Source organism: Ammospiza caudacuta, chromosome 1 (assembly GCF_027887145.1).
Source record: "Ammospiza caudacuta isolate bAmmCau1 chromosome 1, bAmmCau1.pri, whole genome shotgun sequence".
Lineage (NCBI taxonomy): Eukaryota > Metazoa > Chordata > Aves > Passeriformes > Passerellidae > Ammospiza > Ammospiza caudacuta.
The window spans coordinates 112692793-112708350 of NC_080593.1; the positions used below are offsets into that span (position 1 = coordinate 112692793).

General features: G+C 39.9%; 1 protein-coding gene across 1 annotated transcript in view; it reads left to right on the plus strand.

The window, feature by feature from the left end:
* The first annotated feature begins 1260 nt into the window (after positions 1 to 1260).
* SPIDR (scaffold protein involved in DNA repair) overlaps positions 1261 to 15558 on the plus strand; it is a 193305-nt gene continuing 179007 nt past the window's right edge. The window contains exons 1-5 of the mRNA XM_058805939.1: positions 1261 to 1281; positions 6264 to 6419; positions 7325 to 7403; positions 8918 to 9103; positions 11729 to 11886. Of these exons, the coding sequence (XP_058661922.1) occupies positions 1261 to 1281; positions 6264 to 6419; positions 7325 to 7403; positions 8918 to 9103; positions 11729 to 11886 (600 nt within the window). The remainder of the gene's footprint in view (positions 1282 to 6263; positions 6420 to 7324; positions 7404 to 8917; positions 9104 to 11728; positions 11887 to 15558) is intronic.

Sequence of the window (15558 nt, forward strand, 5' to 3'; positions counted from 1 at the left end):
AGCGCGGGGCGGGAGCGCGGGCCCTTCCCGCGGCGCTGGTGAGCGCGGTTGCGCAACACCGACAGTGAGATCCACCGCGGCACGGCTGCACCGGGGCAGCGGCGAGCCCGGCCTGCTCACTTGGCCGGCGGGGAAACGTGCAGGGAGAGTAAAACTTGAGAGGAAAAGAGAATTGTGGGAATTGGCCAGTACTGTTTTGAGCAGCTTCGCTTCCTTGTCTGGGAGCGGAGGGAGAAGCGCCCCGTGCTGCTTTTGTATCCCTTTCCTTTGGTGATTTGCTTGGTGCGTTGGATGTTCCCCGCAGAGGGGCCATTGGGATGTGCTGGCTCTGATTAGCCGTGCTTAGGCTGGTATTGATGCACTGCTGAAAGCGGGACTGCAAGTGTTGTTTGACATATAGGGCTGGCAAATTACAGATCTGATTCCTAAAGAAGTTTATCTATACTGGTGTGCACATTCAACTGCTTTTTAAGTATAAGCCCATTTAAAAGAAATTTTAATGGAAGAAAATGTCAACAGCTTTAAAAATCCTACAAAAAAAGCTTTAAAATAACCTACTATATTTCACATAAATTAACCTGTAAATTGACACTACACATGTTTTCTTCTGAAAGACTTTTCATTCTTGCCTAGTGAGAAAATGCACACTTAAGTGAAACAGGATTTAAACAACTCTTGTTGCAATGTGGTAACAGCCTGTGATAATAGTAACTCCTTTTGCTAACAAAGATAATGTTCCTTATGAATGAAAACTTATACTGATCAAGGAAAAATAGAGCACTTGCTGGCTATTAATTAAATTTATTAAAAACCCGTGCTAACCTGAGATGTAACAAAAATGTGTGATACTGTTATTGTATCCTAAACACTTTGGATAACTTAATTTTCTGTAAGCATTTCTAAAATACTTCTTTAACTGCCTTCATAGATTGCAGATTTCTCTCTACTTGGCACTAGTTATTAATACAAAGTATACTTCAATAATATCCTTATTCCAGGAGAGTTTGTTTTTTTCAATGTAAGCATATAGTAATTTATGTTCTTGTTTAAAAAAGAATAGGTTTTAAAATCCTGTCATTCAAATGGTAATCTTATATATGTTAGTATAAGTCATTGAGGATAGTATTTTATCTAGTGTAGTAAAAATCATGAGCACCAAGAAAGGTTTTGAAAGAGTGTTTTAAAAATTTTGGTGTCACACATCAATAGCAATGGGAAAATTATTTTAAGATTTTAATTTCGTTTTAGTAGCTCTTTACCATGAGAGTAGGAGGCGGTGTGGTATGGCAGGTTATCAGTGCTGTCATTGACTGTGATTGTACAGTATACTTTTTTGTTTCATGAAGGATTACAACTTGATGAGGACTTTTCTCGGGACCACATGTGTTCTTGTGAGTCAGCTTTGGAAAATATGCATACTGATTTTCACAGGAGTGAAAAAATAATCTTCACTGGAAAAAAATACAAACCATGACTTTAAGTCTGTAACCTTTATTTGAATGCTCACTTGAGAGTTTAAAATGCAAGGATGTTTTCATATTAAATTAGAACTTTTCTTTTTATCTTGGCATTAAAAGCAATAGTTACACTTTTAAGAACTCAGTATCATGAATATGGTGCTTTGCTGAAAATGAGGTTTCTGTTGTCAGATTTGGTTTTATACTCTCTTGAAATTGGAGTTTTGAAGGCCATCGCAAGCTGAAGTGTTTTAGTTGGAGTATTTTCGTGTGAAACTGATGAGAACAAAGGTGAAAGATGAGGATGGCTGTTGGTCAGTGTTGGATATTTGCATACTTCTGCGTGATTGCCCCTGTCAGGTTTGGTTTTTTTGTTTTTTTTTAGTATGAAAAGTCTCTGGCAAGTAGAGCTGTGATTTTCAGTACTTTTTCATTCTACTCTGTTCAGGAAGACTGTAACAGTTGTATTTAATAATTCTGACTGATGTTTAAGTGACATGACTAATTTTTGGATTTGAAGGCCAGCAGCAGCAGGAGCTTATGTAGTGAAATGTTTTATCACTAGTTTTCTCCTTCAGCTTATGTTGCTTTTTGTGTTAGAGAAGGTCAAAGAAATACCACTTGCATATGAGGTAGATAATATATTGGGTCATGTGTTCCTGGGGGCTCTTCCTGTGTTTTTGAAGTAGCCATTACTCCTTTAGTTATTTAGTTATTTCCAGTGAGATAAAGGTAAGGTTGCTTGCCATGCCCTTTATGAGGAGGGCTTGGCCACTAATGCCAACAGGAGTAACTCAATTTTTTTTCACTCATTTAGAAGGAACTGCTCCATTGACAAAATGCAATGCTTTTGGGAGCAGAGGTCAAGGCAATTTCTATATGACATAGCCATCCTAGCTTCCCCTTTGGAACTCAAAATTTCAGAGTTCATATTTTGGCTTCTGACACCTTACCCAATTTACAAGGTTTTTTGTCTGACTCTGTTTTGTAATAAATCTTTATTTTGTGATGTACATGCAGGTCTACATGCTATATGTAGAGCCTGATTCAGTGATTTTTTTTTAATTCCAATACCTTGTTTCTAGGCACTTCATGCATTCCTTTAATAAATTACACAAGTTTTTTGTGTGCCCAGTTTTTATTTCAGATTAAAAGAAAAGGTTTATTAACCTTATGACTCAAGATTAAAAGAACTCACAGTTGTTGCTGCATTTCTTTGGGGGCAGCACAGCCTTCAGATTAGCTGAATTATAAATATTTACTCCTGAGAATTAAGTTTCTTAAAATGTTAGTTTTTCTGCTGCTGTGAAACAGGCTGGAGCAGAAGCAAAGAGCCTTTAAAACTTGCCATTTCTGCATGCCAGGAGATGTATTGCTGTGACAGAAGTCCTTGGACACCACCCCTCTGTGCCAAGGTGGCTTTGCTGGGGAAGGGTGACAGTGCTGTCCCCAACATTGGCACTGTTCCCACCGTGTCTGAAGGCAAAGAGCCAAACAGAGGCCCTGCAGCCTGCTGGCCCTCTCAGTAACTGTGGATTGAAGCTCTAGGTTCAGTTTCTTGAATTCACATCAATTATTTATATGGAGAGATTTAAATTGACAAGGAGTTTGGGATCCGGTAATTTGACTCTGGAGGTTTTTTTTTTGTGGTGGTGGTGTTGTTTTCTTCCCAGTTTTTAAGATGATTTAGAATGTGGGAAATGGTGGCAAGATATTTGTATTAAAAATATGGAACTCAAAGCCACTGCTGTCAGTATCAGCAATCATAAGTCCTTCTCTTTTGTTTTCTTCCAAGTGGAGTCTGCCAGAATTTGCAGTAGCTGAGGAATATCTCATGTAAAAGGTGTATTTCTTCCTTGGTTTGGGACTTTGGGGACTGTTTTCTCAGTGCTTGTAGTGGTCATAAATTTCTGTGTGGTGGTAGCAGAAACTCTCAGATTTTCTTGAGTCTGGGGAGCAAGATGCATGGTGAAACAAAGAGCTAATTTACCAGAACTGTCCACAGTACTGATGGTTCTTCAGGTTGTAATTAAGCTGCCATGGTGACAAGCAGCTGCTGGACTGGTTCCACTGATGCTTGTATCCTTTCTTGTGCTGCTGCACCAGTTGTAGATAACAAGTGCTTCTTCCCAAAGAAGTTTTCTGTCAGTTTGGTTCATCATTGCTGTGTCTGCACAAAGTCTGGTGAGTGCAAAGTGCTGGGAAAGGAGAAGGGGAAGAGGAGACTCCAGTTGTTTCTGGTTTGTCAAGGAACCACCTGCCCTGAGACAGCTCTGTAGTGCTGCTCTGAAAACCTGAGCAGCCCTGGCTTTAGTTGGGGCAAGGAAGTGCAGGGTTAGATAAAACTCTTCTGCTGTTAAGTCATCAATTATGAAAAGTCTCCTTGTCTGTCACAACCATGACTGTCTAGTACACTGAATTTCAGTTGTTTAAAAGTCACTTCCAATGCAACTTCAGATTGGACACTAAATAGAAGTGTAACCATCTAAGCATAAACCTAGGTATTTGTTCTACTCAGTTTGCTTTTTTAGCCTTGTCACCTGTCAGCACATCCTTTCTATTTGCATCTTAACCCCTCTTACTTAGGGAGAGGGAGTTAACACGTAGCCTTTATCCTGCTGATTTTTATATGGTGTCCCCTTCCCAAATCTTGGCAATTGTGCAGCAGTGGCTGTGTATCAGCTGCCAATTTCTGCTGTTCATCCCCTGCCTCTTATGTCACACTCTTTCTTTCCTGTGTTGGTATTGGACAGCACTGAGAAATTGAGGTTTGCTGTCTGTAAGCAAATGTCATGATTTTAGGAATAGCATGAATGAGAAGCTTAACAGGGAGTAACTCCCTAGCTCTATGTTTATTAAGCTTGCTAACAATAGAAGTATATTCCAAAGCCTGTTTCATGCAACTCTTTGTGCATGCAATTATGTGCACTTATTTTCACTTATTTGCAACCATTTCTGCTTTTAACTGACCATCAGAAGTGCTGTCCTGTAAACTTGCTTGCAAGCTGTGGTGCTGCTGTTGGCACAGACGTGTATTCCTCAAAACTGCAGCATCCCATTCAAGAAATGAGCTTTCAATGAACTGTATTTGATACTGTAAGTCTTTGCAAAATATATCTTGCAAAATCTTCTAGAAGCTACAAAACACCAAGCATGTAAGCAAGACTGACTAAGGTTAAAAGCAGCACTGACAAAGGTTAAAAACCTTCAGAAGCACTTGCCAAGAGCCCAATGCAGAGGTTCCTGTCTAAGCACTGTGAAAATTGAGGCTTGGGCCAGCATCTTCGCTGGGAGAGAAGCAGCATTTAAATTCTCTCTGTGTCATAATGTTAACCTTTCTTGTTAAACTGCTGTAGTCTGCTTACCTGACATCGTGTCCTTACCAAAGCACTGTTGATTCCAGATTTAATACCGTGTCAGATTCAAGATTGTACCTTTCATATGTCTGTGGGAGTAGTTATGGGGACAGTTTGACTTTGGTGATAATGAGTAGGTGCTTTGAGGTGTAAATAGCCCCAGCAGTTTTAGAAGAGGCTCTAAGCAGGGTCAGTTATCATCAGTGGAAACTGCAAAGTGCATTTGCTTTGCTCTGTCTTCTTACCGTGCACAGCAGGACTGTGTGACTGGAGGGGTGAAGTAAGATGCTGCTCACTGTCTGCTTTTGGGAACTGCTTGTTTCATTCTCAAGAGCACTGAAAAACCCTATGGAAAGCAAATATGCGTTTCCATTTGTAAAAAGTGCCAAAGCTTGTGTTCTCAGGCACGTGGTGTGATTCTTGGGTCTGTGCAGGGCCAGGAGTTGGGCTTCTGTGATAGTTGTGGTTCCCTTCCAACTCAGAATATTTATTCTGTGATTCCACTTTCTGTTCTTTTGTTGTGCATATGTTTGACATGTCTGTCCTGATTGACCAGCCTGGCAGAAAATGTTTGTGCTGATTAACTTAATTTTGGAGTAATAATTATTTATACATAGGAACTGGAGTTGCTTGAGAGAAGGCATATCAGAAGAAGACAGATGTAGTTAGATGATATAGTCAGTGCTTTCTAAGATAAATTTCAGTAACACAGTAGGATAAGATGATTATCGTGCTCAAATTCAATTTCTGTGTGTAAACTGGTGTTGAATCTGAGAGACAGCTTTGGATGTGATAACAGGCAATTCTCTCATCTTCAGCTATTTTCAGATGTTACAATCTCTTGCATGAAATTAGCACTGATGCTAATCCTGTTTCGTGACTTATCTAATGCTCCAAATGACTTCTGGCATCCCTTGTAAGTGGAGGGAAACATTTTTGGTGGGGAAATCGTTGTGGAAATAAGTGTAATTCTTACAGCTGAAAGAGCCTGGAGTGGGTTTTTTTTTTGGTTGATTAGTTATTTTTAATGGTGAACTGTATAGTGATACCTAGTGTGACCTCCTGCATAAACAAAATTAAAGCACAGTAAATATGACTTTGAAGGCATTATGTAGTTAAAGTGTATTTTAGCGAGCTGTTCCTGTGTAACATAATATTTTCAGCTTTGCTGAGCAGCTATCAGGTATTATGGGATGTAACTTAGACCAACAGAAAGTGTATTTATCAAAAACTTAATTTACCCCTGACCTTGGTGATGGTGTTATTATTTAGAGCTGCATAAAAGATGCTTGCAAATGTTTGAGTTTTTTTTTTCCTGAGCTCATTAAAAATTGGAATTTGTTTGTAAACATTCAGAAAACACTAGTGGCAATCTAGAGTAAGTAAATTTAACTTGAAACTGATTATCTCTACCCCGTGTTTTTAATGGGTTTGTTTTTCCTTTCTCTAGCGGAAGAGACTTTGGAATGCAGAACGCACACCATTCCCAGATGAGACACCCCTAGGTCTGAAAAAATCAAATCTCAGGACATCAGTGTCTGCCTCTTCGATTTCCAATGCGTGGCTTAGGTGTGGGGATGGTTTTGAGAGCACTTCAGTGCTGGAGGTAAAATGCTGCCTTAGCGGTGTAACAAAGAGATGCAAACTGACAGTGAGTTTCCATGCTCGAGTGGATAATAAGATGTTGCCTTTTCTTTTGGTGTTGTTTCCTGACTAACAGCATGTTGTTGCAACTGTCAAAATAGACAGAAAATGGAAAGCACAGTTACATAAGGACATTGTCTTAACTTGTTAGTGTAACTTGGGGGGCATATGTTCATGTGTTGTGTTCTAGATAGCACTCATCACTTAGAAAAATTCAGTAATATACGGAAGGATGCAAAAGTAATTTTACATTTGGGATGGAGTGCTACATTTCCTAAAAAATATGGAACAAAAATGCCGTAGTTTGCATTTGAAGAGTTTTTGCTAGACCTAAATAGTGTTTGTAATAGTGAATTAAGTGTAGAAAATCCTGCTCGATCAGCCAGATCTGAATGAAAAGTATTTTGTGCTGACCCAAGCTGCTTTTCTGTTTCTTCTTCTGGTACTGAGCAGTCACAGTATCACATGTCTTATGGGATATAGTAAAATCAGAGACAGGGCAACCAAGAAATTCTTTCTGTAACTTTTCAAGAGGACACATGCTTTATCAAGCATATTGTTACTGCCCACTTTTGACATTTTAGTGCTGAAAATACTGGCTCCTGTTCTTCTCAAGGTCACATGTGATTTCTGTCATGGTCATAGAAAGTTTGTATTTTCCAAATCTATGAAAATTCAGATTTTATGTTACTATTCTCATGCTTTAATACTTCATTATATTACAGTCTTGTAAGAGATTTTAAATTTAATTTGATATTGGTCTGCTAAGCTTTGGTAGGTGAGTAACAACACCTTTAAATATATTGATACATGTTAAAATTATTTTTAATGTCCTAGTGATTAAATCTCTGTCTCTTTTTAATATAGTCCCAGAGGCCTTCTAATAAGAAATCCAGGATTAAGAAGCGTCTTGGACCGCTGTTAACATCTGCTGAAAGTGCATCTAGTATGTTTGGATTATTTGATGTTAACATTGTCAGACTATTGTTACTTTATTTTGTTCTGTATCGGGTAGAAGTTGGCTCAAAGTACTGGTTGCTTTCTTCTTCTTTTACTGTAATTAGAAGCTAATTTTGATAAGACCCACAGTCTCTCACTGTTGTTGTGGGGCTCATCCATTCCCCCATAGTGCCAGAAATTTATTCTGCAAAGCTGCAGGCACTCAGCTATTGCTGTTGGAAAGGTGAAAGAAGCATCTTTCTTTCACACATAAAGAAGTGTGTTATTAAAGGGGTGGGATATTTAAATGCTCCGCATTTTATTAGGAGGGAATGAAAAATAGCCCTTAGCTGTATAGTTTGAAAGTGAGATTATTCTGTCGTCTTCTAGACAGACAAGCAGGCATGAGAGCACATATTTTGTAAATATGAGCAATAGGTAGAAAAACAGAGTTTTATCAACCTCCCGCTTTTACAATCTCCTGTATGCCCCCAAGTTGCTTAATATTGGCATTAAAGAAAAGAACTCTAGTCAGAATAAAGAGGAGGAGGACTTACTGACTCTTTCTAGTTCTTTCCTCTTTTTTTTGAGCCCAGAGGAAAGGAAAGAAAGAGGGGGTGGTATTTTTCAGGTTCTATTTCTGCTTGCTCCAGCAGCTGTGCTGCTTCTGTTGGATGTAAGTAGGTGACCTACTAGGCTTTTTTTTTTTACCTTTTGGGTTCTAGCTTTTCTGGATTTCTAAGAAGAACCTCTCTGTGTTGCAGGAGATGTGGTGGTATTTTACTCTTCTGGGCCCTTCTGCCTAATTCCAAACCCCCAGTAATTATCTAAATTTCCGTTTACTTATAACATTTTAGTAGTGGTAGGAAGTGGAGAATTCTGCCTTCCTAGTTCTGTATGCTCCATGCTAAGCATAAATCCTTTTCTCCTTGATTTTATGATTAAAAATAATGCAGAAAGGTATTTTGAATTAAAATGTCTTACTTCAAAAATGCACCAGCTTCTCTTTGCAACACCTAAGAAGTTTTGGTTTTTTCCTGAAAAAAACTGAAAGAGAAAACTGAACAGTAATCTCTACTGATGGAATACTTTTATTACTTTGTTACTTGTTGGATGAAGTCAGAGAGCTCCCAAACCCAGAATTCTAAGGACAGTCTTGCTTGAAAGCACTCAGCATTTTACAAGGGTACATGTGGGGGAGTGGAGGAGTGTTAGGACTGTGTGTAGGGGGACTAAATGTCAGACAGTCATGACTTGTCCTCACGCTGCTGAAGGACACAGTTGTAGCCTCATTGTATAAAATGAAGTGTTTGCATTTATTGTGGAAAACTAAACTGAAAATAATGTATATATGAATAAAAAATACATGTGAGTTAATGCTTAAGTATTAATCTCTGATGCCTAGTAACAGATTTTATAATTTTGCCCTTTAAAAATAGTACAGTTTAATTTTTAATACTTTTAAATTTAACAAAACTGCATTTCTGTAACAGTCTAACATTTTGAAATGCTTTTTCCTAGAAGCTGCTGCTGCTGAAAGTGCTAAGGAAGCTGAGGACATAACATGGACCTCTAGTGGCAGTGATTTTTCAGATGATGGAAATAAAACATTGATTCCAAGGTTGGACAGCAAAAAATGTGACACTTCCAAAACGGAGGAATTGCCTAGCAGTTGTGATTTATTGTTAGAAGACAGAAGTAGTGAAGGTAAGTTCAAGTGCAAGACCTAACAAGAAACCTTCTGTCAATTTCAGGTGCTGTAATGAAAATATTCTTGAGGTCATTGTGACAAAATGACATGATCCATTCCTATTTTGGTTATATCAGTTGAAGGGGTTTTTGTTTTTTGGGTTTTTTTCATAAATTTCATATGGATATAGAGTAAGCTTTTAGAATAAGTTATGTACAAGAACTTTAAACCTTTGAGTAAAGGAACACAGTTTTCTGCATCTACTGACAAGATGTGGCAGACTTTGCAGCTGCAGATAACATCATCTTGGGTGCCATCTATTTTCATTTCAGAGCACAGTATTCCTTGCTTCCCCTGTTAGCTGCACTATGTGAACAGCCATGGGTTTATTTCTTAGAACTTGCTTTCAAATTCATGGACCAGGAAATGACAGAGGGGAGAGAAATTGATTAAAAAGTGCAGCTGAAGACAGAAAAATTTTATATGCTCTATTGTAGAAGTGTTAACTGGGATAATGTACAAGTTGCATTAGAACTTATTAGGAAGTCTTTACAATGTAAAATAGGTTAACTTTGTAGTACTTCAGCTAGATCTGAAATATTACAGTTAGACTGGATCCTGGATGTCTGGCAAAGCATTCAAATGTTGCTGTGAGCTGAGCAAATAGATTGACTGATTGATGACTTTTTGTTTCATGTGTGGCCCTGGTGAAATGTGCTCCTTAGGTTTAAAACAAAAACGCAAAATCTTCTTCCGTTCATCTATATATGCCAGTCATTGGCATATCTGATGGCTATCTTTTGTAATTCCTAGTAATTAATTTTCTTCTTTTTGAAAAGGAAAGACTGTTCATTTTCTAAACTGCAATCTGATGCTGAATAGGAATTTTTCTAACCTACCATTAATATAATTTACTTGTCCTCTGCAAGTATATCCTGCAGGCTTTAATCTTCCTTTTTTTTTTTAAGAGACAATACACAGGCATATTTTTATGCTTATAAGATAGCAAAATTTGGTTTCTCTGTGTAATTGAAGAAACCCTGATGTGTTACATATCTGCTTGAAGGTTACTGAGAAAATCTAATAATTGTCATGTTTTTCTTCTAAACCCAAAAATATCCTGAGAGCAGTGGGCAGTAAAACAACTGTAATTTTCATGTTTTTTGAAGTAACCATGATATACACTAATGTTAGCATTGTACCCAGGGTGCCTCTATGTGTGTGTGCATATATAGGTACAGTTGTAGGTGTGGGGAAGGGAAAGTAGGGAAAAAGTATTTTTTAGAGATGTTCCCTTTCAAGTGAAGTTCACTTTGAGTGGCAGTACTTCAGTGTGACAAGATAAAATGGATTGCCTTGTATTTCATCAAGGAATTTATTCTGTTGTCACACAGCTTCAAATGAAACCTCTTTGCTTTACTTGGTTGCTGATGTCTGTGTTTAAAATTTCTGATGAAGCTTCCTCATAGTCAGAAACAGAAATGCATTTGTGTGTGTAATAGGAGGCGGCACTATAGCTGTGTGTTTGTCTGGGTGCCTTCAGAGTCTGAAAGGTAAGTGTAGGAACTAGTATTTAGATTACAGTAGCATTGCCAAGTACAGAAGGTACTGCCACAGTTCCATGCATATGTACAGATGCCTGGAGCATGGTGCAGGTGCCTTCTTTCTCTGCTGCCTCTCCCCTGTATGTGACTATTCCAGTGTTAGAAATATGGCATTTACAAAAGCAAAAAAAGCAACTCTCCCAAAAAGCTTTCATCCCTTCTCCTTTAAACACGCTAATTTATGCAAAACACATTGACGTTATCTCTCTTAGTACCTTGTGGCATTTGGACCTAAAGGATTGTGAGGGTGTTACTGCAGCTCAGGTCTTCATGCCCTTCAGTAGATCCTTGGAGTTACAAATGGACTTTTGGAGTTGCATTAAATACCACTTGGTCCTGATGGTGGTGGAAAAATGTTCTGCATTTCTGTCTGCATCTCTTTGTTTACTGCCATTGCATTGTGGGTTTGTTTGGGGCTTTTTTTAATTGTTGGCTTTTTACCTCCATCTTTTCTTATTCCTGTTTCTATCAATTTGTCCTCAACAGTTCTCTCTTTGATGTGCTTATAGAGATTTGATTTGCAAACCTGTATATTTAGGCTTGGTGTTCTAGGAGGTGACTATTTCAACTAACTTTTTCATTCCTCTGTGAGGATTGCCACTAATAGCAGATGTTAGTTAACATTGTGTAAGGCATTTACTTAAAACAGTCAATTCTGAACAAGTACACATGGAAAATCCAATGCAGCTGGGCAAAAAAATACCCTAACTAAACCATGGAAAAATTAATAACAACTACACTAAAGAGAACACCCTACCTACCTGTGCAGTTAAGTGTACCACCTCTTTGCAGATGGTACTTTGAAATATTTTTCTTTGTATGTATGTAATTTTTATCCTTCCTCACATAACACTTTTGGCTAGTAGGATTTAGATTTTGTGAGACACAAAATGCTTAAACATAAACATCAGTTGAGCATAGGTAAAAAATAATGTTGCAATTCTTCCCCCAAGTTCAGGATGGCTGTAGTGTTAGTCTGACTTTGTGATTATGACAGACGGTGATTAAGAAAATCTTTTTACCTATCTTCTATTTTAGATGAATTGAAGCTTATTGACTGGGAGAAGGATACTGATTCCACCGATCAGTGTGATGGGTCAGAAAAAGAGGACAGCTCAGTAGAGATATCAGACTCAGACTCTTGCACAAATACTAATTCTCTGCCTGTCAAAGAGGAGAACGATGAGCTTTGTAAGGTGAGAAACTGTTCCAAGTTTAAGAAAAAACTTGCTGCTATAATTATGGAATGTATTCATATTTGTTTGCATTTGAATTGGGGTAGTGTGACGATTTTGCTGACCTTATCTTTTCAGAATGAATTCTGTACACAAGAATTTCAAGGCATTTTCTTTGCCAAACCTCAGAACCAAGCAGTGCCCCTCACACAGAGCTTGGCAGTGTGGTCACTGAATTAGAGGATGGCTGGGGTGGGAAGGCATCTCTGGAGAGTACCTCTGCTCTCATCTGGGCAACTGAAGCTGGCTGTTCAGGGCTGTATCGGGTTTTGTTTTGAGTATTTCCAAAAGCAGAGACTCCACAACTTCTGTGGGCAATGTGTGCCAGTGCTTGGTACCCCTTGCAGTAAAGCAACTTGTTCTTATATTAAAATTGAATTTCTTGTATGTCAATGTCTGTTCAAAAAGTTATCAGGTGGGTGGGTTTGTCACCAGAGATGATCATCTGGACGCTATACAGTCCCTGGCTGCTTGTGACAAGTTGGTGCCCAAATTTTCTGTAGTGTGGTGGGTGAGATACCATTTTGTATTTCTCTTTAGTACTTTGAGACTGTGACTATCTGGAATAGTCAGTGTTGGGAATAGAGCATGGTGAGGTAAAGGACTACTTGTTGGAAGAAGTCAGAGAGAATATGTGTAGGACTCCTTTTTCAGTGATGAGGATTACAGAGCTCCAGAAAGGGAAAACAGTGAGAATGGAATATTACCGGCTAAGATATGGTGGCTATTATTTTTTTTAACTGCAGAAAATGTAAGTTTATTTCTAAAGAAGCATTCTGTGTCAACTGTAGATGTTTATTTAGTATCTTACAGTGAACTGACCTGTGTGAAAAGACTTGAGATGTGATGGTACCCTAGGCTGAAGTAACATTTGAAATGTGCTGCCCAGGGTCACTGTCCCTGGAGGTGTTCAAGCAAAGACTGGATGTGGCACTTAGTGCCGTGGTCTAGTTGACATGGTGATGGTGTTTGTTCAGAGGTTGGGTTCGATGATCTCAGAGTCTTTTCCAACCTAAGTGACCCTGTCACTCTGATTTACCCTCTCTCGGGTGCCGGGGGCTGGTCCTGCACCAGGGAGCCCCGCGCCGGCAGCGCTCCCCGGAGCGTGGCGGGGAAGGCCCAGGCGGGGTGGGCAGAGCGGAGGGGCCGGGCTGTGACCCCCGGAGGGGAAGCCGGGGGAAGGGGAAGGGGCAGCTCTTGCCTGGCAGCCGGGGAACATCGGCCTGAGGAGGTGCGGCTGTGGGAGCGGATCCGCCGGGGATCGCTGCTGGAGCAGCCCGGCAGAGGGCACCGCAGGCCCGGGAACCTCGGCCGACGGGGCCAGGGACCGGGCTGTCAGCGGAGCGGATTAAAGCCTTATTGAAACTCGTTTATGTTTCGATTCTGTATTAAAATGCTTGTGAGTGAGTGTGACAGGGAGTCCTGCTCACACAGGAGGGAGAGCAGCCTCCAGTTCGCCAGGAATCAGCCCCATGGCAGAGAGCAGCCGCCTTGCTGGGGCCGCAGCGGGGGACGCTGCTCCTCACCACAAGAGAGACATTGAGCGGCTGGGGCGAGTCCAGGGAAGGGCAGCGGAGCTGGGGAAGGGTCTGGAGCACAGGTGTGATGAGGAGTGGCTGAGAGAGCAGGGGATGTTCAGTGTGGAGAACAGGAGGCACAATGGAGACCTCATCACTTTCTACAACCCCCTGAAATGAGGCTGTAGCCAGGTGGGGTCGGAGTCTTCTCCCAGGTGACAAGTGAGGGGACCAAAGGAATTAGCCTCAAGCTGTGCCAAGGGAGGTTCAGGTTGGACACCAGGAAGAATTTATGCACAGAAAGAGTGATCAGACATTGGAAGGAGTTGCCCAGGCAGGTGGTGGAGTCACCATCCCTGAAGGTGTTTAAGGAAAAACTGGATGTGGCACTTAGTGCCATGGTCTAGTTGAACGTGGTGTTTGGTCATAGGTTGGACTCAGTGATCTTGGAGTCCTTTCCAACCTAATTGATTCTGTGAAGCAGCGAGTCTGGCTGTGGCAACACGTGTGACCTGGCACTCATCAGGCTATTGTGGGTGTCAATCCCACTCTAGCATCTGTAGCTCAAGAGTTCAGCAAGGGTTAGTCAAGTGTTTTCAAGTTTTTAAGAACTTATTTTATATAGCCTAAATCCCAGGCTGCAGCATCAGAAGAGGCTGCATGGTCTGCATAAAGCTGTGAAAACAGAATTGAGATTTATGCCAGTGGTAAAAGTTGTCCTGTTTTTATTACACCAGCATGACTTAGCCCAGTGTACATGGAAAGTTGGATAAGCATTATGAGACACGTTCATGTTAACGATGCTCATGAGAGGGTTTTTTGGGATGTAACCATACTGTAATAAAAACTTTTAAAATCTAACCGGAATAGTTATGCTAGTACAAAAGATGTGGGTACATTGGGAAACTGAGATTGTCCCTACAGATTTCCTCTTCCCCCATCCCAGCTGGAGTGGCACACTGGGAATTTTGCTGGGTGGTCACCCTCAGCAGAAAACTTTCTTCTGGGAATTCAGTGTATGCAGGAGGGTAAATCCCCAGTGATTGCTCTGCCTGCTGCAGTCTTTGTTTTGCTTTACTTGGGATATGCTGTTTTCCAAGGAAAAAACTGCTAGGAAAAAACTGCAGGCAAGCGAGAGGTTTCCAAGACAGAATAGAAAAACACTGTTCTCTATAGGAGGTCATTTGCAGTATGAGTATTCTTTAAAAAGGCCTGTTAATTTTGTGGCCTAGTTCCTGGTGAGGGAAGGGAAAAAAAAGCCAAATGTTGATATATCATCATTTTTGTGGTATTTACTAAATATCTAGAATCTAATGGAGTGTGTGGATAATCAAAAGACCATGAAATTTCTTTTACGCCACTTCAAAATATGCCAAATACCAAGAGGTTCTGGAGGTTTAGGATTACTGCCAAAATATCTTTATGGTAGTATTTACTCTTGGTAGGAGTGTATTATGTTTCTACTGCGAAATTTCTTCCCCTACTCCTTTATATACTAATATATCTAATTTTGAAATTACTTCTATTCAGTGATATTAACTGCATAGAAAAGCTTCACATATTGTTTTGATTGGAAGATAAGACTCTTGCTTATCTCTAAGCTGTAAAGCTGCAGTCATGACTCAGTTTATGTTCCAAGTCCCTGTGCTGTGTCTTTCCTATCAACTATCCACTTCTGATGTGTAAAGCTGCTTGATAGAGGATAATGAGGAAGGCAAGTTGAAGCTGGTCGTGTGGTAACAGCTAATTTTTGTCTTTAGAATTTTTGAAGGAAGCATGTGCAAGATATGACAAGACCATGCTTTACTTTCCTTTAAGTATTTTTAGGGGATGAAGGAATTATTTTATGTTAGCTTTCATTTGATCTGTAAGTGGTTGAATTTTTGCTCAAGATGATACAGGACAAAGATCTGACAAGATGACCCCAGATGGTTCTATTGTTACAGTTCCTTCAGTTCCAGTTACCAGTGGTGGATAGCTAGGGGAACTTTTTTCTTGGAGAATATGGTAATAAAATGAAGATTAACCATTAATGTTAGTTTTTCAGCATACATGTTTTCCAGAAGAGTGCCATGTAATCACTTCTAAATTTGAAAACTCCCTATTTTTATGTACT